Genomic DNA, 24,385 nt, shown 5'->3' with positions numbered 1-24,385 from the left:
TAACGTGGCTAATTCCTGGGTACTTTTTTAAAAAAAATTTTTTATTTTTACTGAATCTTTTTTTTTTCTTTTTTTAATGTCCTATTAGCCAACTGGGCACTTTTAAAAAAGATAAATGTGGGGCACCTGGGTGGCTCAGTGGGTTAAGCCACTGCCTTCAGCTCAGGTCATGATCTCAGGGGCTTGGGATCGAGTCCCACATCGGGCTCTCTGCTCAGCAGGGAGCCTGCTTCCCTCTCTCTCTTTCTCTGCCTCCCTCTCTGTCTACTTGTGATCTCTCTCTGTCAAATAAATAAATAAATAAAATCTTAAAAAAAAAAATTTCTTAAAAAAAAATAAAAAAGATAAACTTGTACAATCAAGAAAGACAAGTCTCAACTCTGAAAATAATTTGGAAGTTTTTAATATTGTAGAAAGAAGGGCTGTAAAGACCATAGGGAAGCTCATGCAAATGCCCCAGCAGGAGACCCGTGGGTGGATACAGTAGTCACAGACACAGCTCTGGCTCCCTGGTCTGTGGACATATAAGCGCCCACCTCTAACGCTTCATTCAGTCCAGACCAGTTGGCCAGGAAGCACGGTAACCCTTGCACACACTGCACTTCAGAGGAGCACTTATTAAAAGTCATTCAGGCCAGTTGAGTTATATCAAGCTGCTCCTATGTGGAATTGTTTTCCAGAGACTGAACTTCCAGCTGGCTCATGAATGCATTGAATAATGCACTCATTCACACGTGGGCCCATAGATTTTCCACTATGATCTTCCACTACTGCCTCACATTCTCTGCAACTGCCTTTGTCCCCACCCCCAGCCCCCCATAACCACCCAAATTGACACCTGTAAGAGAACTCCTTATTCTTCTGTGTCTCTACTCTGAGACCATAGCAGGGCGCATGCTCACGTTTGCTCACAGCAGGGCATAGGACGAGGCTGGTTGAGTGTGAAGAATATTTGGAAAAAAGAGGGTAAAAAAAAGAAAAAAAAAAGTAGTAAAAAAAAGAAAAAAAAAAAGTAAAAAAAAGAAAAAAAAAAAGATTCTGCATGAGCCCCTGAGATGACAGTTCAGTCCTTTCTGGGACCTCTCCATAAACAGAGAAATCTAGTGGATTTCCTCACAGCTGGAGAAAGGGGAACGCGTAAGTTATGATGAGTAAGGCTTATTATGAGGAAGGCTTACAGGTGAGTAAGGCTTATGGGTAAGGTTTACAGGTGAATAAGGCTTATGGGTAAGGCTTACCAGGTGCCTCGTACCAAAGGGTTACACTCAAGCTGATAAATCAGAAACAGTAATCTGTCACATCACCTTCTGGGTCCATGACAGACATGACTAAGAATGGAGCGCTTACCTTTGCCAAAAGCATCTTGGCCAATTTTCTAGGTCAATGAATATCGGCTACCTGAAAAGCTACTTTAAATTTCATCTGAAAAAGATAGTAATATAGATTATGTACCTCTGCAGCCTGCAACAGACCCCTTAACACAATGCCCTTCCCTGAACAGGGCCAAAGCGTGAATGAAAACATTCCTTCTTTTCACAAACATGTGTCTTCAGTGAGCCGCTTGTTTATAACCTCACATTTTCTGTCCTCCAGGAGCAGTATCAGTTTCTCTACAAAGCAGTCCTCAGTCTTGTGGGCACAAGGCAGGAAGAGAATCCATCCACCTCTCTGGACAGTAATGGTGCAGCACTGCCCGACGGAAATATAGCTGAGAGCTTAGAGTCTTTGGTTTAGCCCAGAGAGGGGTGAGGGGAACCCTACCTGAGCATTGTTTTCCTCTTTCTACAACTGCAGTTCTTCTGTTATCTGTTTACTTGCCGTCACCTGACAGTAATTTTCATGACATAGGATTCTGCTGCCAAATTTACATCATTAACAATGTGTGCCTTTCTGCAAAACTTCTTATAATTCACTTCTTGTGTTTAAACTAAAATGGTTGAATTTTACAGTATTTCTAAGAATGGAATTGTGGGGGTTTTTTTTCGTATTGATTTTAACAGAAAATTTCAATTTATAGATATTAGGAATTCCCAACTACAGAAAACATGTTTGTTTTTAGTGTCAAATTTTAGCTGTATTTGTAGCAATCATCGGGTTTGCTAGAAATATAACTTTTAATATAGTAGATTGTAAATAAAACACTCCGTTCCCTCTGATATTCAATGTTTTACAACTGCAGTATTCACCTAAAGTAGAAATAATCTGATACTTACTGTAAATACTGCTCTAGTGTCTCCGTGGACCAAATTTATATTTATAATTGTAGATTTTTATATTTTACTACTGAGTCAGTTTTCTAGTTCTGTGTAATTGTTTAGTATAATGATGTAATTCATTACCTGGTCTCACTCTACAAGTCTCCTGATACCCTTTCATGTTATCTCAGTAATTAACTCTGTCTTAGCATGTGACTTTAACTTTTATGGAAAATAGAAATACATCTGTTTTGAAAGATGTTTTTATGAGAATAACACCTTACCCAACATTGTTTAAATGGTTTTTATCCAAGACATTGCAAAAATAAATATAAATATTGCTATCGACTTGCATTTGTTTGGTGTGTGTCGTGCTGCGGCATGTGTAGCCGAAAATTGTAGACACTGGTCCCCTTTGGATGCTGAAAGTGAAAAAAGATGGAGGGAATGCAGCAGCAGAGAGAGCTGTGTTCCCAGTCTGTGCATTGAGGCACACAGGAAACTCACTGATGCTGTACAATTACTATGATTAACTAATTTGGACCTAACTACTTACCATGTACCAAGAAATGTTGGGAAACTTTTGTCTGGAACCAAGCTGGGACTTAGAATTAGGCAGATTTGCTTGTCAGGGGGAAAAAAAAAAATGCTGACTTGGAAGCCAGATGAATTGACAAAGACCAGGAACTCTTAAATCCCCAAGTGGAAAGAAGGTAAGATGCCCTATGTTAAGGCAAATTGTCGGGATCCAAAAGCTGTGTGGAGCTAAAGTGCAGGAAAACAGAGTCAGAGTGACAGGCCTCCTGGGAGACGGGAGGCAGTCCCTCGCCTCAGCTGGGACGCATAGCGCTGCCTGATGAGGAGGGCACTGGGCCTCAAGAATGCCCAGAGCAAGAGGTCAGGACAAGTTTCCTTTCAACTCATGGCTCTCAGAGTATGTGCCCAGACCAGCAGGAGCAGATCAACCTGGGAACTTGTGAGAAATGCACATCCTAGAGCTCCATCCCAAACCTAACATATCAGCAACCCTGAGGCTGAAGGTCAGTGATCTAACGCATGCTAAAGTTCCAGAACAGCTGCTCAATAACAGCAATTCAGGGAGCCTCCGGTTTCCTTAAGCACTATCAGGAAATGGTCACCAAATCCTTCAAATAGAACGAAAATTAATTAACTTTCCTTTTAAAGCAACAGTCATGAAGAGAAGAGAAACAGGAAAAGGCTCAAAAATAGTGTCTCCAATCACATAATGTTGATAAGCACGGCTTTACCAGGCATAAGAAAACAAAATGTGCAGCTTTCTCACCTTCCCTGGGAGGAAAGCCACAAAGTTACTTTTGATTTCTTGGTTGCTTTTCTGACCTTATCTCCTAGTCCTCGTATTTTTATTCTTTCCCTCATAAGCCACAATGTTTATTTTTTTATTTTTTTAAGATTTTATTTATTTGACAGAGATCACAGGTAGGCAGAGAGACAGGCAGAGAGAGAGGAGGAAGCAGACTCCCTGCTGAGCAGAGATGCGGGGCTTGATCCCAGGACCCTGAGACCATGACCTGAGCCAAAGACAGAGGCTTAACCCATTGAGTCACCCAGGCGCCCCAAGCCACAATGTTTAATCATAAGCTGATCTGAACCAGGAGTACGTGTCACCTTAATTATTTTGTCTGTTTCTCCCTGGGCCTTTGTCCCAAGAACACATACCCCTTGGGGGGATATGGAATTTTTTTTTTGCCTTCATGATTATTTATCAATAAGGTGCCTTGTAGAATCTCTTCCAAAGCAATTATGCAAGTAACATGTACGGTAAGTCAACATTTCATAGACAAAATCTAATTAATATACCAGAACTAGAAGGTCCATCACAGTTGCAGTGTGACACTCCCTGAGAATTTATGGCAGCTCCTCCTTCAGATGTAATTAATACAAACATTTCATACATACATATTCTACTCATTATTCCAGCATAATATTCTTCATTTTCTTATTTCTGATCTAAAACTCCCTAATTTGTTAGCATATAAAATGCCTGAGACTATTTCTCTAATATTCAGAACTTGGAAATTAAGATCTCTTTATATGCAGATCTATTTTTAAATATTTCATTAGAATTGAATTCCACTTGCAGATAGAACACAGAATCAGAAGTACTAATCATTTATTGGATTAAAGTGAACTTCTTAGGGAAAATCGGAAAAATCCACATATTTGTCAAAATAAAACACATTTTTTATTATTATTATAAACCATGACTGAATATCATCCACTAACTTGCTAATTGCAAAATATTCTGGTGCATCAGAGGTCTTCTCTTCATTAGTACAGTATTAGAGTGTTAGAGTAGGTGGTATTAAATGGTAACGCATATAAGTGACACATAATACACCAGCTTGAAGAAATTAGACATCCTTCGCATTAAATTAGAGTTAGTCAGGTTTTCTTTACAGTAATCATTTTTTAAATGAAAAACAAGATATGAAAGTGGGAGTTAAGAACGGCTGTGGGTGTGAATTGGAAACTTCTCATCGCGTACACAACAATAAGTTCTGGCTCAGTCCATCCGTGGTGACACATTCTGAGCAGGCCACAAGAGACACAGACTGACCTTTGAAAAACTTCTCAAATGTGCTAATTTGCAATACTTTCCTCTCCGACTCTGGAGGTGCCATTCAGCCTATCTCTCAGATTCTTACAGTCCTGCTTCAGCCTAGAGGAGTCGCCTCAGTTCTGAATTAAACACAGAGAGAAATGAACAGATGCAAGACCTGTCTTCCTTGCTGCTCATTTGTTTAAGGAAGCCATATACCCAAAACTATAGCATTAAAGTTCCTAACGAAGCATGTTAGACTAGAAAAGACTTTCATGGCGCATTTACTTCAAGTAAATGTTTTAATGGACTCAGGAAGTTAAACCTGCCTTTCCTGGACTTTTTAGAGAGGAAATGAGAAAGCTTCCACCTTTTTTCATTACAGTATGTCCAGGTCTAAGCTCATGGGGAGACATAAAAAGGATTTGAAGAACTAGTTAGAGAAAACATAAAATGGTTAGAAAATAATTAAGGCCAATGAGGAAAGATTGATAATTGGGATCATTACCATGTCTTTGCAGAATCCCCCCACATGCCACTGTCCTTCTAGGGTGCCTTTCTGTGGCAGATGGCCTTTTCCAAAAATAGCTCAACAGTACCTTCCATCCCATGTATGACTTTTTGAAACCCATCCCGTTGAGCAGTGGCGGTCTGTGGTCCCTCCCCTTGAACGTGTACGGACTTGCGATGATGAGGAAAGTGATGAGATGTGACTTCTGAGGCTAAGTCTTAAAGGGCAATGCAGCTCTGCCTAATTCCTTTGGGATGTTCGCTCTTAGAACAGTGCCACCATGTTGGGACAAAACCCTGGCATCTAAAGATCCACATGGAAAGAAGCCAAGGTCCTGGTTCCCTGCCCCAGCCGAGCTTTCGGCTGACAGCTAGAACCACCTTGTCAGCTATGGGAACAAGCTGTCTTGCAGGGGATCCCCCAGCTCCTGGTCGACACACCCCAGATGAGACTGTCTGGAGCAGAGATAGCTGTTCCCCTGAGTCATGCCCAAACCGCAAGCTGATGAATAAAATAAATGACTGCTGTTTTAAGCTACTACATTTTGGGGTAGTTTGTTATGCAGTGATAGTATTTAGAACACTTCTTACACTTCAAAACCAAAAAAGCTGTCATGTACAGTCCTGACTCCATTGCAGTTACGGGTGTGGATATGAATCACATTCCACCAAATTCAGGGAGCCATAAAGTCTGGAAACATAGACAATACTGTTTACCATGCACTGTAATGTAATTTTAACCAATTTATTATATATTTGCCCATACTTCTTGACTATCTGGCCACTCTCAAAATACAATCACAAGATGTAGAAGACAGAGATAAGGCAGAGGCCATCTTCCTACGTTCTTTGACCCCGCTGATAAAAGGAAGCAAGGTTGTAGAGACAGATGTGGCTCTCTGCAGCCGAGTTCCAGTGAATTGAGAACCAGTAGCAACCATGACAGGACGACCAAGTCCTTTTTTTAAGAGATAGAGACAGAGAGTGTGAGCAAGGGGAGCAGGGAATGGGTAGAGGCAGAGGAAGTGGGAGAGAATCCCAAGCAGATGCCATGATGAGTGTGAGCCTGATGAGGGGCTTGATCTCACAACCCTGAGATCATGACCTGAGCCGAAATCAAGAGTTGCATGCTCAACCGACTGAGCCACCCAGGTGCCCCTCGACCAAATACTTCTGATTCATGCTTCCCAATACATGGGCCCCAGCTATGAGTGTAAGATCTTGCTCCTACTGCCTTGTATGTCTTTCTCTTTTAAAATGTCTGGGGTAGTTTCTGTTTCCTCTTTTAAACACTGATTCAGTAGCTGGAGAAATATCTACATGATGTTCTTTTCTTTTCTTTCTTTCTTTTTTTTAAGTAACCTCTTTCTTCAGGTACTGAGTGGCCTCTGCACATCTCACCCTCTCACTCTGTCCTGAATCCCTCTCAACCCTGGAGCCAAAGCTAACTTTTAGAAGCACAAATCTGACTTTACCAGCCTCCTGGATTATGACTGACATAATCTCAATCTATTGTGCCACAATGATTGTTACAGTTGGGGCTGATTCAAGTATCACAAAATGATGCCCTCTACTCATCCTTGTGCTTTGGGGAAATTTCAACAAGCACTCTAAGAGGCAACAAACGAAAGGGAAAAATATGCTTCTTCAACATTACTAGCTAATGTTAAAAAATAAACTAAAACTGCTTTATATACAAGCAGAGCTTATAACAACCTTCCCTATCTACACTTCCACCTCTACCACACCTTGCCACCATATGGTAAATATGTCAGCACATGTACATATCTCTATATACGTATATATACACTACTACATGCCAGACCTCATGATGGGTGCTAAAAATATACTGGAATCTTAGTTTGAGCTCCCACAGAAGCAGGCCCTGAGACAACGTTTCAAGGACAAGTAGTTAATTTGGTAAGTGATCCCAGAAAATACTTGTAATTAGGAAAATGAGTCAAGGAAATATCATCATATTTGTACCTTTGAAAGACTAATGTGTCTGCTGAGGAGAATGGACATTGAGAAAGTAATTCTGGATGAGGCTAGCTGTACATGCATAGAAAGACAAGGATGGATTCAGTGGAGAAGATGAAGAAGTCCTGATTTGCTGAATATGGGAGTAAGAGAAAGGAAAGCATCAAGGGTTGCATCCCGAGCAGGAAGAGGATAGTGGTCGCCATTTCCTGAGATGGGCAATGAGGAAGAACTTCTTTTGGGGGCAATTCCTAGACTGGCCCCACTGAGAAACACTAGTTTATACTACAAACTCTTGAATCAACCCTAAGTTTAAGAAGTCAGGGAGATACCCCAACAAAGATATTGGTAGGTAGTTGTATCATACTCAGCAGCTCAGATGAGCAAGTTGGGGATTCCCTAGAGATAGTGATAGTCAAAGCCACAGGGTGGGATACATACATCCAGAGAGAACATACAGAGGGAAAGAGAACAGAGGCTGGGAAAGAACTCTGAAGACTGTTATCCTCTAACATAAGGACAGATGAATACGACCCTGAAAAAGACCACTATCTTCATTAAGCTTTTTACAGATTGAACCATTTGCATAATGGTTGTGTAATTCCACCAACATTAAATTTCAAATCTCATAGACTAGAAACTAAATGGAACCACTCTGTGCCAGGCAACATTTTTTAGTTTTTTTTTTTTAAACATTATTACAGTATTTTAGTAATCCATGCCCCTCATCTTTTCTCTTGATCTTCTGTTTTATAGTCTATTCCAGTTTTTTCCTCTATCAAATCCCATTTCATTTTTTTTAAAGTATTTTCTTTTAAGTATTTTCCTCAACTTAAGAAGAAAAAGCTCCTTTTGTCAACAGTTTGCTAATAAGACAAGCACGGTTTTTCTTTATTGGAGTTATTGTGTTCTGATCAAGTATGGGGGCTTGCTTCACCCTGTGCCAGCTTCACCAAGAACCTGGCTTAGAAGTAATGAACTTCAAAATGAATTGAAGCCAAGTGCTGGGCTGCTGCATTAGTTGTACCTGGCAACAGCCCAGAATCATCTTCAATTGCACAAAGGGAGGGGCAGTATCAATGAGGTTTCATCAGGTTCAAGGCTGGCAGTGGGATTCTCCGGGTTGATGCAGTGATGTAGCATATTTTATCAATCAGCAGAACACTGGAAGACACCAGAATCTTTCTTTTACTAACCCAATAAAATAGAGGGTCAGAACCTGTCAACCTTCAAAGTTAGGACTCAACACTGTTTCGTAACTCTTGTTAATTAATAAAAATTAAAAAATCAGTGTTAGGACTAAAACAAAATTGGAAAAAGGAAGTTAGTAGATGAGCTGTCAGTAACTAACAAGCATTTCTCTAAAACAGGGAGCTTTCCTCACTGGGTCCTTCCCAGTGGAATTCATGTCTGGTAAATGTAGTTTCACTGCAGACAATCCACAAATGTAAAGCCTTGTAGAGAAAGGTGATCTATACAGTACAGAGAATATTGGCTACTTGTGTGGTTGTGCAAATTGTGCACTGCACCTAAGGGAGAGCTAATCACATCATAGGCATTGAATATTATGCCATGTACTTAAATGATCAATAATGACGGTAGTAATGTGTTTGTTCTGATAGATTACATGTTTGACAATAATTTTTTGACAGAAGTGTCTTGAGAAGAAGTGCCTTTCTCCAATTCTCAAAAAGGCACTAACTGGTCCAGTGGTGGTCCTAATAACCCACCATAAAAAAGGTTTTATAAATTAAAATGCTTTCCAAATTTTATCAAGTATTTTGAATGACTTCAAATGATCGAATTTCCATATTAATTTTTGTCATCTTAGGCAAATCATTTAACTTTGTGAGACACATTTTCTCTTCTGTAAAATCAGCGGCCCAACCAGGTGATTATTCTGGTCCTTTCCATTCTACTGTTTTAAGATTCTTCTTATGGAGCAGAAATATCTATAGCTTGTTTGAGCAGCATGGATCCTTGAGGATTCTTCCAAAGGTATCCAAATGATTGAAAAAAAAAAATCTCTAAGCTAAAATTTCATTTAATATAAATGTCAGGCAAAATGTTACCGCAGAAGAGGGAAGAACACTAGTTTTGAACATCTACGAGGTACCACCCTTTCCTTTACATTTGCTCATTCATCTTTATCATCATCCTACAAGTTACAGTTATCCTTATTCTATGGAGAAGAAAATAGCTCCTTTATCATAGAACCAACCAAATTACTCTTTAGAAGCTCCTAGTATCCACTTTGTCTAGGACAAGGAAAACCGGACAACTTAAATATGGATTCTGTATGAGAGAGACCAAAAGAGACCTAGAAGATATGAGCATTGAGTCTACTATAATGGGAGGGCCAAGGGTTAACAAACTATGGCTCAAGGGCCAAATCTGCCCGTTGCTTGTTTTACTAGAACATAGCCATGCCCATTCATTTACGTAGTCTAGGGCTGATTTCCCACTACAAAGGCAGAAATGAGCAATTATGGCCCCTGCTGACCTACAAAGCCTAGAATACGTTATATTGAGTCCTTTATAGTAAAAGTTCGCTGACCCCTGAGCAAGCCGTGTGCTTATAACTATAACCTGCTCATTCATCCCCAGATCTTACCACCATCACCTTCATTTTTGAAAACATTTTTTGAAGATTTATTTATTTGACAGACAGAGACACAGTGAAAGAGAGAACACAAGCAGGGGGAGTGAGAGGGAGAAACAGGCTTCCCACTGAGCAGGGAGCCCGACGCTGGGCTCGATCCCACGAACCTGGGATCATGACTTGAGCCAAAGGCAGACGTTTAAAGACTGAGCCACCCAGGCGCCCCTCATTTCTGAAATTTCTGCTAGAAAACTTATTGGGAGCCAATGAAGTGCGTGATTACATCCATCTTTACTCAAGCTTACTGACATTCCTTTTCTATCACTGACAGTAGACTAGTTCCTTAATCATATCTCCTTTATCATTCATTGTTATTAAGAAGCCAAACCAGTTAATTAAACTGAGCACTCAACACTCTTCCCTCACTCACCTGAAGTGCTAGTTCCCTAGTTCCCACCACATCTGGGCATTGTTCCAGATTGGAGGTAGAATCAACGTGACACTCCTATTTCCTGACTTTGTTGAACTCAGGGTTGTGATTTAAAAAAAAAAAAAAAGTGTCATAACACAAATATTTTTACTTATTAATATTGATCTACATATATTATTTTTGACAGGTAGGACTAGGCCTTCATCAACCTAGATCCTTTTCAAATATCTTAGCTGTTTTCTGAACTTCTTTATACCCCACGCATAATACCCGCTTATTTCAAGGGCAGAATTTGTTCCATACTAGGATATGTGTATAGTCCTAGAATGGCAAACAAGGGTTTATTCTATATTTCAAAAGGAATATTTAGTTTATATTTTTCCCCAAGGAACAAAAAGTTTTTTTATTTATAATCATTTTATAACAACTTGAGATATAATTCATAACCTATATAATTCACACGAAGTATACAGTTTAGTGATCTATATACTTTGTGTAGTATATACACAAAGTTGTGACACTGCTACCTCAATCAACTCTACAACATTCTTATCACCTTAAAAAGAAACCCCAATTCATTAGGAATCAGTCCCACTCTTCCCCAAGCCCCCAACTTGACTATCTGGACAATTTCATATAAATGAGATCATACCATACTGTGGACTTTTTGTCTGGCTTCTTTCACTTAGCATAATCTTCTCAAGGTTCCTCCATGTGGTAGCATGTATCAGAACTTCATTTCCCTTTTATTACCAAATAATGTCCCATTGTATGGATATGCCACATTTTGTTTATTCATTTATTCGTTGATGGCTTGTTTTGATATTTTGTTATTGTGAATAAAGCTGCCATAAACATTTACTTACAAGTTTTCGTGTGGACGTATGTTTTCATTTTTCTTGGGTATGTACCTAAGAATGGAATTGCTGGCTCCTATGGTAACCCTAGGCTTAACTTTTTTTTTTTTTAAATAACATTTTTTTTAAAGATTTTATTTATTTATTTGATAGAGATCACAAGTAGATGGAGAGGCAGGCAGAGAAAGAGAGAGAGAGAGAGAGAGGGAAGCAGGCTCCCTGCTGAGCAGAGAGCCGATGCAGGACTCGATCCCAGGACCCTGAGATCATGACCTGAGCCGAAGGCAGCGGCTTAACCCACTGAGCCACCAAGGTGCCCTATGCTTAACTTTTTGAGAAACTTCTGTCTTCCCAAGTGGCTACATAATTTTGCATTCCCACCAGCAGTTTATGAGGGTTCCAATTTCTCCACATCCCCACAAACACATTCTATCATTTTCATTATTAACTATCCTGATGAGTATGAAGTGGTATCTCATTATACGTTTGATTTGCATTTCCCTGGTAGCTCATGGTGTTGAGCATTTTTCCATAGGCCTCTTTGTCTACTTATTAAGCTGCAGTCGTCCTTTATGCAGGTTCCTCCCTTACCTGATTCATGATTTGCAAAAATTTTTTCTCATTCTACGGGTCGTCTTTTTGCTTTCTTGATGGTATCCTTGGAAGCACAGAAGTTTTTAATTCTGACAATGATGTGCAATTTATCTATTTTTTTCCTTCTATTGCTTGTGCTTTTGGTTTTAATTACTTGAGAAACCATTGCCTAGTCCAAGGGCATGAAGACTTCCATCTATGATTTCTTTTTTTTAAAGATTTTATTTATTTATTTGACAGAGAGAGATCACAGGTAGGTAGAGAGGCTGGCAGAGAGAGAGAAAGAGGGAAGCAGGCTCCCCGCCGAGCAGAGAGCCCGATGTGGGACTCGATCCCAGGACCCTGAGATCATGACCTGAGCCGAAGGCAGCGGCTTAACCCACTGAGCCACCCAGGCGCCCCTCATCTATGATTTCTTAAGTTTTATGGAGTTTGCTCTTATAATTAGGTCTTTGGTCCATTCTGAGTTCATTTTTGTATATGCTGTGAGGAAGGAGTCCAACTTCATCCTTTTGTACGTGGATATTCAGTTGTTCATTTGATGGAAAGACTGTTTTCCTCTATTGAATTGTCTTAGCACCTTTTTCAAAAATCAACTTGACCATAAATATGAGGATTGTTTCTGGACTCACAATCTATTCCTATTTTTTTGTGTGTGCTATGGTAAATTGAATTGGTTTTTTTTCCCAGTATCATTTTTGTTTTGTTTACTGATATTATATAGAAACATAATCAATTTTGTACATTACTCTTGTGTTCTGCAACTTTGCTGAATTCACATACTAGTTCTAATATTTTCTTAAAGTATTCTTTTGGATTTTCTCTGTATAGGATTATACCATCTGCAAATAGAGATAGTTTTATTTCTTCCCTCCAAATCTGGATGTATTGTATTTCATCTTTTTGCCTAACTGCCCTGGCTAGACCCTCTGGTACAAGCTGAGTAGAAGTGCCAACAGCTTCATTTTCTTGTTTCTGATTTCAAGGGGAAATCTTTCAGTCTTTAAGTAAGTTATGATGCTGACTATGAGTTTTTCATAGCTGTATTTCATCAGGTTGAAAAAGCTCCTTTCAATTCCTAGTTTGTTGAGTCTTTTTTATTACAACAGGGTGTTAAATTTTGTTAAATGCTTTTTCTGCCCCTAATGAGGTCATCATGTGGACTCTGAATTAATCCTATTTTCTTTTCAAACACTCAAGAGAAAACTATAAAAAATGTCATTTACTAGATAAATCATAATTTTACCGAAAAAACATAAAACAGAATTATTGCAAAGGCTTATAAGATGGGTAATCTAAGAGTATCTAACTGAATCCATGTGAAAAATACAAAAATATAACTGTGTGAAAAAAATTTTCTTACTAAAAAGATAAAAGTTTATCTGCTGATCATAGGAAAATATATTCTTATAAGAAAAAAGTTGCACAATAAATTAACATACAGCACAATCATCACTTTTGCATACACATGAAAAAAATACATGTAGAATTATTAAAGTTTTCTTGTAATTACTGGCATCTCCTGCTCCAGATGTTTTCATATTAAAATAGAGACTTACATTTTAAAAACATCATTGTATTGACTGACTCAAAAAATATCAAGCTTTGTATTTCAAAGTAGCACATTAGCAAGTAGGTTTGTTGCACAAATGTTCAGAGCTATGTTGCCTGGGAAGATAAAAACAAGATATAATTCTTAATTACAATTTGATTGTGCTCTGTGTTGTATATATAATGCCTTCTGCTTTAATTCGCTCCAATATTGGTCCATAGATGTCCTTTGAAAAGGGCCCCATCAGGCCTTTAGCTTTAATTTCACCTAGAAGAAAATAAATTTGTAGTTACCATTTTAGAGGTATTATTGAGGTTCATTTCCATAGCAAGAGTCTCCATACCCCAAACAGGGAAAGGTGTTAACTATAGACTGAAAGCAGAGCTGGACTAAGGGATAGTATCAGAATTTGTATTTAACTGTATTAACTATTCCCAAAATGATCAGAGAATCAAGTGAATCAAGAGTAGTAAGAGAATCAAGTGTAGTAAGAAAGAAAAGTAAACCTAACTTATCTGCTTTATTTGCTGATGGTTTAAAAAAAAAAAAAAAAAAAAGGCAAAACACCAACAGAATGAATTAAAACCAATCTGATTATCTGGGCACAGGCTTTTGTGAAGATGACCGAAACAGAAAGTCTGAGTACTTTCCTTAAAGCCCGTGATGACCTCACCCCTCATCACCTCTTTACTCTGGTTCCTCAATAACTAAGTTATTCAATCATTTAATCAATATAAGGTCATTTAATTTGATATTAGTTGATATGCTATTATAGATACATTTTTTTCAGTATTTCACATTTAGTTGCCTGATGTTGTTACTCCCTTCACACACTCACAAGGACCAAAAGAAGGATTATACTCAGAGGTAATGCTTAAAAGGTACAGATGACCTTAAGGGGAGAGGCAAGAGTTGAAATTTGAATTCACTTCATTCAAAATATTTATTGAGTGCTGATAACATACTGAGAAATGAAGATTAATAAAACATGGTCTGTATTTCTGGGGATCTGGAAGCAAATACCCTCTGCTCTTTCAGTGTTAGCACCCCTAAAATATGAAGGGAAATGAAGGGAAGAAAGGAAGAGTTACCATTGCCTGGGGCATCATGTATGTGGTAGGAGCTTTATGTATTATTTCATTTCAGCATCACAAAAAACCCACAAACTATGAATTTCTATGACAATCCCCATTTTAAAGACAAGGGAGCTCTAGAGTTCAGATATGCTGAGTAACTTGCACTGCATCACGCTGCCATCTTGTGAATGAACTGAGCCAAAAATGGGTATAACTCTAAAACCCATGGCTTTTACTCACCATCAGGTGACCTTCCAGTCAAGTCAGTACTTAAACTTCTGAGACAGCTCACTTTTAGTGAACACCAGTCTCATACTCAGGAGTAATTATTTGATATCCAGGCACTGAATGACTTGGGGATGAATGGGGACAGAGTCAGATCTCCAAAAAAGAACTTACCATCGAGTAACATTTTGGCTGCCATGGCAGTGGGTAACCCCACAGTTTTAGCCATGGCTGAAAAGCCATTGATGTCCCCATAAACCACAAGATCGATAGTTTTATTTTCCAAATGTCCAGAAGGATGTCTGATTCCAAAACTGTCTCTCATCACAATCATATCTTTCTCTCCAGGGCCTTAAAATGAATAAACAGACATTCTTAAATGTCATTATCATTACAACTCCAATAATGAAATTCATCTGCTCCTACCCTTCTGCTCCCATCATATGTGGTCCTTAGACAATTATCTATACTGCTCTTTAGCCCAAAGGCCAAGAGAAAAACTCAAGAAATGATAACTCTAGCCATGTTCCCTTGTCTAGGTCGGTATCACTGTTGCCAGGCTATAGACATGAAGGTGCCCACTCTTCCCCCAAAAATGTCCCTTCAGCATTTTCCTAATGCATTAAAAATATTTGTTTGTTCCTTTCCTATACCCCCCAAGTTCATTCCTACTTGATAGTTCTCTTATTCTTCCCTCAGGAAAAATAGCCCAAGTGTTCTTTCCCTCCTAGCGTACTTCCCCATCCTTACTGGTTGGCTCCAGCCCTCCCCTCATATTCACCAGTGGCGCTGACTGCTTAGGATGCTGCTTCTGGGATGTGTAGCTAATACCCCACAGCCTACCATAGGAGAGTTTCCTGGCCAAATGCTTGGAGAGGGCATCCACCACAGACTCTGCTTGAGGGACTTGTTCATCCCCAAGTAAGCCCAACCTGAGAAGCACAAGAGGTAGCTGTGTTAGGTGAAGTCCTACACAAAATCCCACTTGGGAAGAAGAAGGGAGCTCTTTGGATTTTTATCCTGACAGGGAAGAATCACAAGATGACAGTCCAAGTTATAGGACTCTCCTCACTGTAAATAACAGTAAAACAGTAATGTTTTAATCTTTAGAATCATCAGACACTGGCCCCCAAAGGCAGTGCTCCCTGGAGCTGAACTGACACACTATAAATCCACACTATTGTAAAACTTCTCATGAGATGAATTTGCAGGTTAGTTCTCCCACATTAAGGAGACCAGCATAATGTGCCAAAGGTGTGTGAATGAACATTTTAAAGTAGTTGCAGAAGACTAGGAGAATCTCCTAAGGGAGAGAAAAAAACATCCCATCTTACTTGGGAACTGAGGAGTCAAGTGCCTCAAAATAAGCATTTCCCAAGTTATAACTGCCACTGAATTTCTCTCTTTATCTACCTTTTATCCCCACATGAACACAGTAGATGCAGCAATCTCTCTACAACAAGCCAACATTAGAGCAGCAAATTAATCAAAGACATTGTAAAATGTCTGGTTCTATCTTGACCCTTTTTGACTAGAAAGGGCTGAAAAATCATTGATCTTTGTATTGATATTGAAGGAATTCAGTATTTTGCTCTCTAAGTCAACTGGTGGGTACCTACCCCTCAGCGGCCTCCAGCTGGGTGTTGTCTCTTCCTAGTTTCTCAAAGACAGCTTCCTTGAGCACATCATGCTTGGAGGAGGGGGAAATCCCAACCAGATCACAAAGGAGTTCTTTCTGGTCATAAAAATAGAGATAAAATTCTAAGTTCCTAATAAATAATCAGTTGAGAAATTATTGTATTAAGACATCTGTTCACAAAGGCACCTCAAACTTTAAATTAGAAATGACTAGAAATAGTAAACTGTAATACTTACACATACATACACACACGTCTACACACTCACCCATCAATAAATGATATTCCAAACAGTTTTCAGCAATGAAAATGGGTCATAACATGAAATCAATACTAAACAGGTGGCACCATATTTACCATCACGTCCTCTCCATTACTTTTTCACCCATTCTCCCTCACCTTCCAGTAGTCCATTTCGGTCAGGATCAAGTGGAAGGGACTTATTGCTACAGTTGCCAGTAGCAACCAGAGTTCTTTTGTAGGTTCAAGAGACGAGAAAGACCTTGCAGATAATAAAACCTCAAAGCAATAACACTTAAGCTATGGTCATAGCTTTTTCTACTTTCTAAATGAGAGTTTTTTTCCAGGATTTCAAGGGGAAAAGTTATGCTCTTGATTAAAGAAAAACAAACTGGTTCACAGGCCAAATTTGGCTCGTCACCTGGTTTTGTAAAGAAAAATTGTATTAGAAGATAGCTGTACTCATTTATGTATTTGTCTATGGCAGAACTGAGTACATATGACTCATGAAGCCTAATATATTTACAATCTAGTCCTTTACACACACACACACACACACACACAATGTTTGCTAGCTCCTATTCTAAATTGTAGCTACCAAAATACTGCGACCACCCCCCTAAGAACACCTGTAAAAACCCTCCCAATCCAGCTGCCTCGAACTCGGAATTCACTCTATAGATGTTTATTCACTCCTGTCCAACCTGTATATTTATGGAAGGTAAAAAGAATTGGAAGGCTCTCAGATACATGGAAAACTGAATCTAAAGCAATGGCTAGCAAGAATGCCAAAATTAGCAACACTGATCTTTTTCTCCTTGTGGTGAACTGCAGGCATTTCCACTGGAATACGGGCACACTAGTTCAAGTTGGATGACCAACTATTAACAGCTAACAGTAGGGGAAGCTCCGCTTTACGTTTAATTCCAAGTCTTCAAAGTCCCTTCCGACCTGGAGACTCTAAGATTTTAATGCAACACAAATACGGGCATCCATTCTATAACTGAAAACTCAAATTACTCATGGCTAAAAATGACCAACAGAGAGAACTGATGGGATTTGGGGATAGGGAGTCCAGTCTGTGATGCCGCCAATAGCTCTCCTGGGTTATCAGTTGTAGGAGGCCCCAGTGTATCTCCTGTCACTGGGTGACCACTGTGGTCGACAAGTGGCAGAGCCCAGAGCCCAAATCCATCTCTTCACAAGGCTGAGGAAGGAAGCAATCTAGCAGTACAAGCTGCTACAGGAACGAAGCCCAGTCGGTGCGGCCCATGATCTCCCCCTCCTTCCACAACAAGGAAAGATCAAGGGTTGGGAGGGTTAGGGTTTATCTAAGCCACAGGTACCTTTGCTAGTCCAAACCCAAGTGCAAACCTGAACATCTCTGAAGAACCGCAAACACGTAATTCTGGAGTCACTCACCCAAGTGAGAGGGCTGGCCTCAGGTCGAAGGGCGGGAAATGCATCTCTATTTATAAGACCCAGTTTTACAAATCCATTCAAAGCTTTGGCATACCCCTAAAACAAGAATTATTAAGTAGAATATGAAATATTTCCCTTCAAAGAAAAAAAATTTAGAAGTTTTATTGAAAAGAGGGACCTGTCCTTGTAATTCATATAAAAGACAGGCTGAAAGTAGTCATCTGACTTGCTTACTGGACGCAAACATCTCATGTTCAGACCAGAATCAAAAGTGTCACAGCAATTCTGCTGCTTTACGTAACAGCTCTTCAAAGACTCGGATCTTTACTTCTGTTTCTGGGCAACATGGGAGGGGTATTCCTGGCAGCAGAAGTGTAAGTGTCCTCCTGTATTATGTACTTCCAGTTTAGCAGAATAGTATTTACTAGAACAGTTCCCTCTCTTATAATGGAAGAAGGAGCTTGTAAGAATATTATACTCCCCCAAACAGATAAGCTATTCTGCTGATTAGGAGCCACTATCCTAATGCATAGACCAGGCAGGGTAAGAGGTAGGAACCAGAGAGCTTCTTCTGAAATCACATGAATGTGAGGGAGGAGAGTCAACTTGTGACCCTGAGAATGGTGAGAGAACCAATTTCTGTTGTTGTAAGCTACATGGTTTGCAGTAATTTGTTAAAACAGCCCTAGGAAACAATTACACTGATGGTCTTAAACTGGTCATACTTGTTACTACTCCTTTGTCATTAATCCTTAAATGTGTGGTGGACATTTGTGCTTATGCTCCAAGAATCTACACCCCATTTTGTGGTAAAAACATTTTAAGATTTTCTCTGGGTAAAATGATGCTGACTACATCTTCAGTTTTAGGGACATGAAACATAACACAAAAGCTAATTGGCATTTTTTATCCCACTGACCTCATGGGCTAATGAAAAAAAGATGGTATTTTTAACCACTCTTTCTCATTCTCACTGGATTTGAACCAAAGGGACTGGGGATGCTGCCATCACCATGCCATCACGTAGAGCCTGGGACTGCGGTCAGCACTCAAAGGAAGAGATAAGAGTCTCCATGAGGTCACCTGACCCCAATCTTACTCCACCTGAAGGTGACCCTTCACCTCCCCCGCCCCCGCGGCCCAACTCCTCATTAGTCAAAAGCTCTCTTTTGGCTCAGGCCTTCCTGAGTCGTCTCCTAAAACCTTCGCTCAAAAATAGTCTTGAGAAAACAGACTCCAACCTGGTTTATTATCTTATTTTGATTACCAAGATAAATTAAGCATACATATCACTTACATCAAAGGAGGAAACATGTTTCATCTCAAATACAGCTGCTTACCTTGTATCTCAGCGTCCCCCGCAGCAAAGTGTGAGCTGATGGAATGCCATATATCTCGGCGTATTTTGTACTGTCTCTGTTAGGATAGCCTTCCAAATTCAACCCGGGGAAATAATCCATGGGAGTAACCGCATCAAGAAAGGAGATGCCCCCTGCAACATTCACAACCTGAAGAACAATGGAAAGGCACAATGGGGTTACAACACTGTGCTCCCCTCAGGACTTAACCTGGATTACTAGGATAAAAAATAAATCAACATTTTAAAAGAAAGCAACAGAGGATTTGAGAAAAAAAAGCTAATGAAACTACCATAATTGACATCCCATACTCAAGCTATTTCACTAACGATTCAGAAGGCCATGATTCTCCCAAGCTCTAAAATCTGACTTAAATCTGGTAAGATGGCACTGAATTATGTCTCATTAGGGGTTTGCTTTTAAATAAACAATAAGCTCAAAGAAACAGACACATTTAAAAAGCTGTGCTCGGGTAACAGTGGCATCTTCACTTCATTCTCCACTTACACACCCCTCTGAATGCTGTCTGTCGGGCACCAGTCTTGTACATGTCTGTCACAGCTCACATAAATGGGACACCTACCACCTATGTGCCAGGATCACACTCATTGTGGAGGGAAGGAGAGTGATGAAGTTGCAATCTCTGTCTTCACCCCTTCCTTCATCCACTGAACACACATTTACTGAACGTCCACCAAGTGCCAGCTGTGCCGGAGCAAGCGCGAGGAGCTCGCGGCCTAGACTAGTCAGCCTACAGGCGTACGCTGGGGATGGCAGTGGGAGAGACGTCCCCTTACAGGAAAGACAGCACAGGAACAGACCGCGAAACTCAAAGTTAAGTGCTACCCATGGTCTTACTGATGCTGAGAAATCAATTCCCAAGCTCTTCTGATTTCTCAGTAATCCTCTGACTCACTCCCTCCCTAATCTCACACTCAAAAGGCACCGAAGCGTGTTTTTCCCTTTGAGTCTGATGAAAGGACTAATGTGTTCTTTGGGTGTGTGAGGTTTATGAGATGATGGAAAACACCTTCGTGCGATCAAATCAGGGCTGAGAATCTGGGGGCTGCTGGCAGAACTGGGTTTGTCCCTCCTGCACCACTGGAAACAGCTTCTGGCCATGTGTCTGTAGCTGCACAGAACCATAAACAGGAGTCTTCTAGAAGCTCAATCCCATGAGCCCTGGAGCTTATGTATAGATGGGTTCTGCGAGTGCCTTGTCCTGAGAGAGGAAAAGGAAAGGGCTGTGGAGGTGGCTGCAGGCCCAGGAGGGGCCAGGCCTTGGTGGCATGTCTGCAGTTAAAGGCTTAGGTTTGCAGAGCACCAAGCCCCACTACAACTCCAGGAGGGAGAAGCCAAAGGACGCCAAGGGCTTCTCATTTAACTTTCTTAGGAAACTCTGCTGGACTGCACAGTGAACATTTCCAGAGGGACCATTTCTGCCCTAGTGCTTTCACACTCATCTCTTCTATCAGAATAGTAAAATTTAAAAAAAAATCTAGCAAGAAGGCAAACGTTAACTTTTAGGGTCTCCACATACATCTCACTTCTAGAACTCATGGCAATTCTAAAGTTTGCTTATTTGTTTTTTACTTATTTGGAAATAGTCTTAAAGAAAAATTCAATAGAGACTACTATATTCCAGCACCTTACTAATCAGAAGTAAATCAGCTGGATCATAAGTTTATCATGAGATCCTTGGAAGAAAAGAGGGAAATACCAGCTGAACAGTAATGATTCATTTCGAGATTGACAGCTGCCAAAACAACTTGTCCTCCAAATTACTGGGTAATCACTGTCATCTGGCATCAATACAGAGGTCAATACAGAGATACAATACAATTAATACAGAGATACGTGGTGTATCGTGGGGTTCACGAATAAGCCCTATCCTGTTTACTATTTTATTAATGGTTTGGATGAAGAAAGACATATTTATTTATTTGGCAGACAATATGCAGTTTTTTCTGACTCGACAGTGGCTCACTCCCAACACCTACTGTCAACAGAAACAGTGGCCCATTACCCACTGCGGCTGCCCTAAGTCCAACTCTTCCCACACCCACACGTCTCCCAGCCACTGACTGACAGTAAGCTTGATTGATAAACTGACAAAACATTTAAATAAAGGAAATACAGGACTCATTCTGTGCCTGGTGCCTTATATACATTACCTTTAGTTCACACCAACCCATTTTTCAAAGGCGGAAACTGGGAGTCCCCCAGAGGAGGATGTGAACCTGGTCTGACTCCAATATCCATGTGCTTTCTACTAGACCATACTGTCCCCCTAATTGTGCTTATTTGTGTATCAGGATTTTGAGAAGGCTACTCGTTGACCAGGTGTGGCATTCCAGATCACGACACCAGTGACACACCTGCAAACTGCACGCAAAATGCACTGCAGGCAATGGAGAGCAGCGGCTCTTCCTACAAAGGAGGGCTGGGCGCTGCCCAGGTAGAGCAGGCAATGGGAAGAAAGCTACAAAACCTATCTCAGAGTTGTGTTTTCAGAGCAAGCAGGACCTGCAGAGTATTTGTTTTACCAGGAGTGGCTTGGGAGTGGAGGCTGAAGGAGATGATGGCCAAGTTCTTGCCACGTCGCTCCTCAGTGCCACCAATGTCCCACTACCCTCGGAGAGGACAGAACTAAAATACGTGGAAGGGAATCCTAGTTGCTAGAAACACCATCAGAAGTTAGAAGTTAAAAATGGTGCCAGTGGCTGGAACAATGAGCTACATCCCAGATCACAGACCACAGCCTGAGTTGCTGGAAAAGTTTAAGCCTTCAACTTTAAACAGAAACCAGAGAGGTCACCTGACCCTCCATCCCTGAATCATATGCTGCTCCGTGGCGGGGGTGACAGCGGCAGCAGGATGAACGGACAAGAATACAAGAGAAGCTTTAAGAAGTTTAACTATCTGGGTTGGGAGACAGACAGATGCACTTGAATTACTGAGCGAATAATACAGCATCCGGAAGCTTCTTACACACATACAAAGTGTAGGAGTCTGGACAAAAGAATAGTGAATGGGGGCTGGAGTGGTCAGGAAAAGCTGCATCCACAAGAGGGAACTCGAGTGGGACCTTGAAAAAAGTATCATTTTAGCAAAGAAAAGCAAAGCATCATGTTTTCTCTCAGCCTCCTCCGCAGTGTCAGGGAGATGCAAAAAGCATTCCTTTTTTACAAAAGGAGTTTGGGATAAAAGGGAGAAACTTCAAATTCAATACACACAACTTCTGCTGCCTGAAAATAACCTCTTGCTTCTCCTGAGTACTCACCACTATCGATGTCTTTACATAGCTAATTTCTGCTGGAGACTTAACGCCCTGCCGGAGAACCCGCTGTTGGGCAGACTGCCATCTATGGGAGCCCAGCGGCCCCACTGCAAGGACCCCACACAGCCTTATCTTCAGACAAGGAACCCAAAGCTAAGAGAGATTCACAGATGGTTCTAGTGCCACCCAGCTGGTCATGGTAGAGTTAGAGCACAAAGCCAGGCCCACTAACATCAAAGCTCCTACTCTTCCTCCCACGCCGGCTGCACTCTGCTGACCCTTTCATGCTTATCCCCTTCTCCCTGATATGGCTTCCTGAAAACAAGCATTTGCCCGAGGCAAGCAAGAATGTTCCCTGCATTCACATGTTAGTGTACACCCAACAAGGGCTAGTCTCTTTTTCAGGATCGCTGAAAGGAAGGAGATGAAGCAGGAGCTGAAAGCAGGAAGATGCTGCTACCCGTGACAGGAGGCAGGCAGTGGATCTAAGGATGTGCTTTGCAGAACATCAAGACTGTCTCAGGCCCAAACCTTCATGATTCTTAGAACTGGAGAACTGGGTGGGATATCGGTAGCCACATCACCATCAGGAGTTAGTGCCCAGTGGATCTTTACCATTGCCCGGACTTTGGTGGTGCCATGAGGGATGTCAGCACTTGGACCAGCACTCAGGGGTCCTGGTTCGTATCCTGAAACACATGCATGTCTTTCCAGCATCAGTGTCCTGCCTGTTTGCTAGTGTTGTTGGGTTTGTTTTTTCTTTTTTAAGATTTTATTTATTTATTTGACAGAGAGAGATCACAAGTAGGTAGAGAGGCAGGCAGAGAGCGAGAGGGAAGCAGGCTCCCCGCTGAGCAGAGAGCCCGATGTGGGACTCGATCCCAGGACCCTGAGATCATGACCTGAGCCGAAGGCAGCGGCTTAACCCACTGAGCCACCCAGGCGCCCCTGTTTGCTAGTGTTTTAAGTGCAGCCGGATACGGTCCTCCAGTCGCTAAATCAGCTCTTCTCAAATTCAGCTGCACAGCAGAATCATCTGGGGAGTTTCTGAAGATCCCCAAACCTAGGCAAATCAGCATCTCTGGGGATGGGCCCAGTCCTCATTATTTTCTAAACTGCTGGTGAGTCCAATTTGCAGTTAAGGCTACAATATACACTCAATGCATTGTAAGCACAGAAGACCATGCCTGATAAGAATGTTCACTTTGTGTCTTGAGAACTTCTTTCGACTTACTCCTTTTGAACACAAAATACGTTTAAATTCAGATACACTGGGAATTAATAATACGGCTGCTTGAATAATCTTTGTAAGACACACAGCTGATCCCACCCTGCACCACTCCCTGCAGGGCTAGGGAGAGGTGAGGTGCCCAGAGCACAAAATTTCAAGAGAAGCTGACAGTCCAGTTACACGTGTTCTTCAGGGGAATCCTTCCTTACAGATACAAGCATGAACTAGGAAGGCAAACCAAGTGCTCTGGGCCCCACCTGTGCCACCTGTGGTCTCGGGGACTGTGGCTGAGTTAGCCATGCTTCCTTCGCTTCCTACTGAGTTGGCCAGGACACCCACTGGGCGGTCGCAAGGATCAAATGCAGTTGGCGCTCAGCAGCAGGGAGGCAGTGTCCCTGCCCAGCCGGCACCTGCTTACCCTCCCAGGCTGAGCACGTCTCCTGCTGCCAACTTTCTCCCCCAGCCCCGCCAAGGTCACATCAACTGCTCTCTCCTTCGTATCCCGTGGCACTTTAGCTCCCTCTAGAACTTCTCCCACTGGACCTTAGCCGTTTATCCCAGTGCGTCTTACCTCCCATGAGGTAATCTGGTAAAAGAGAAAACACTTTGGGATTA

At 41.2% G+C, this 24,385-nt stretch overlaps 2 protein-coding genes across 7 annotated transcripts in view; one reads left to right on the top strand and one right to left on the bottom strand.

Moving 5' to 3' along the window:
- The window catches only part of PTPRZ1 (protein tyrosine phosphatase receptor type Z1), a 175,594-nt gene extending 173,051 nt beyond the window's left edge, over positions 1-2,543 (top strand). For all 4 annotated transcript variants that reach the window (XM_032305162.1, XM_032305161.1, XM_032305164.1 and 1 more), the window contains one exon: positions 1,594-2,543. In XM_032305162.1, coding sequence (XP_032161053.1) covers positions 1,594-1,734 — 141 coding nt within the window. In that variant the 3' untranslated portion in view covers positions 1,735-2,543. The remainder of the gene's footprint in view (positions 1-1,593) is intronic.
- Positions 2,544-12,286: 9,743 nt separating this feature from the next.
- The window catches only part of AASS (aminoadipate-semialdehyde synthase), a 52,384-nt gene continuing 40,285 nt past the window's right edge, over positions 12,287-24,385 (bottom strand). For all 3 annotated transcript variants that reach the window (XM_032304933.1, XM_032304934.1, XM_032304936.1), the window contains 6 exons: positions 19,242-19,409; positions 17,902-17,997; positions 16,222-16,337; positions 15,446-15,534; positions 14,777-14,953; positions 12,287-13,568 (listed from right to left, as the gene is read on the bottom strand). In XM_032304933.1, the coding sequence (XP_032160824.1) occupies positions 13,450-13,568; positions 14,777-14,953; positions 15,446-15,534; positions 16,222-16,337; positions 17,902-17,997; positions 19,242-19,409 (765 nt within the window). In that variant the 3' untranslated portion in view covers positions 12,287-13,449. The remainder of the gene's footprint in view (positions 13,569-14,776; positions 14,954-15,445; positions 15,535-16,221; positions 16,338-17,901; positions 17,998-19,241; positions 19,410-24,385) is intronic.

Source organism: Mustela erminea, chromosome 11 (genome assembly GCF_009829155.1).
Source record: "Mustela erminea isolate mMusErm1 chromosome 11, mMusErm1.Pri, whole genome shotgun sequence".
Taxonomy (NCBI): Eukaryota; Metazoa; Chordata; class Mammalia; order Carnivora; family Mustelidae; genus Mustela; species Mustela erminea.
The sequence above is the reverse complement of the archived record's forward strand: the minus strand, read 5'-3'. Positions and strand labels throughout refer to the sequence as shown.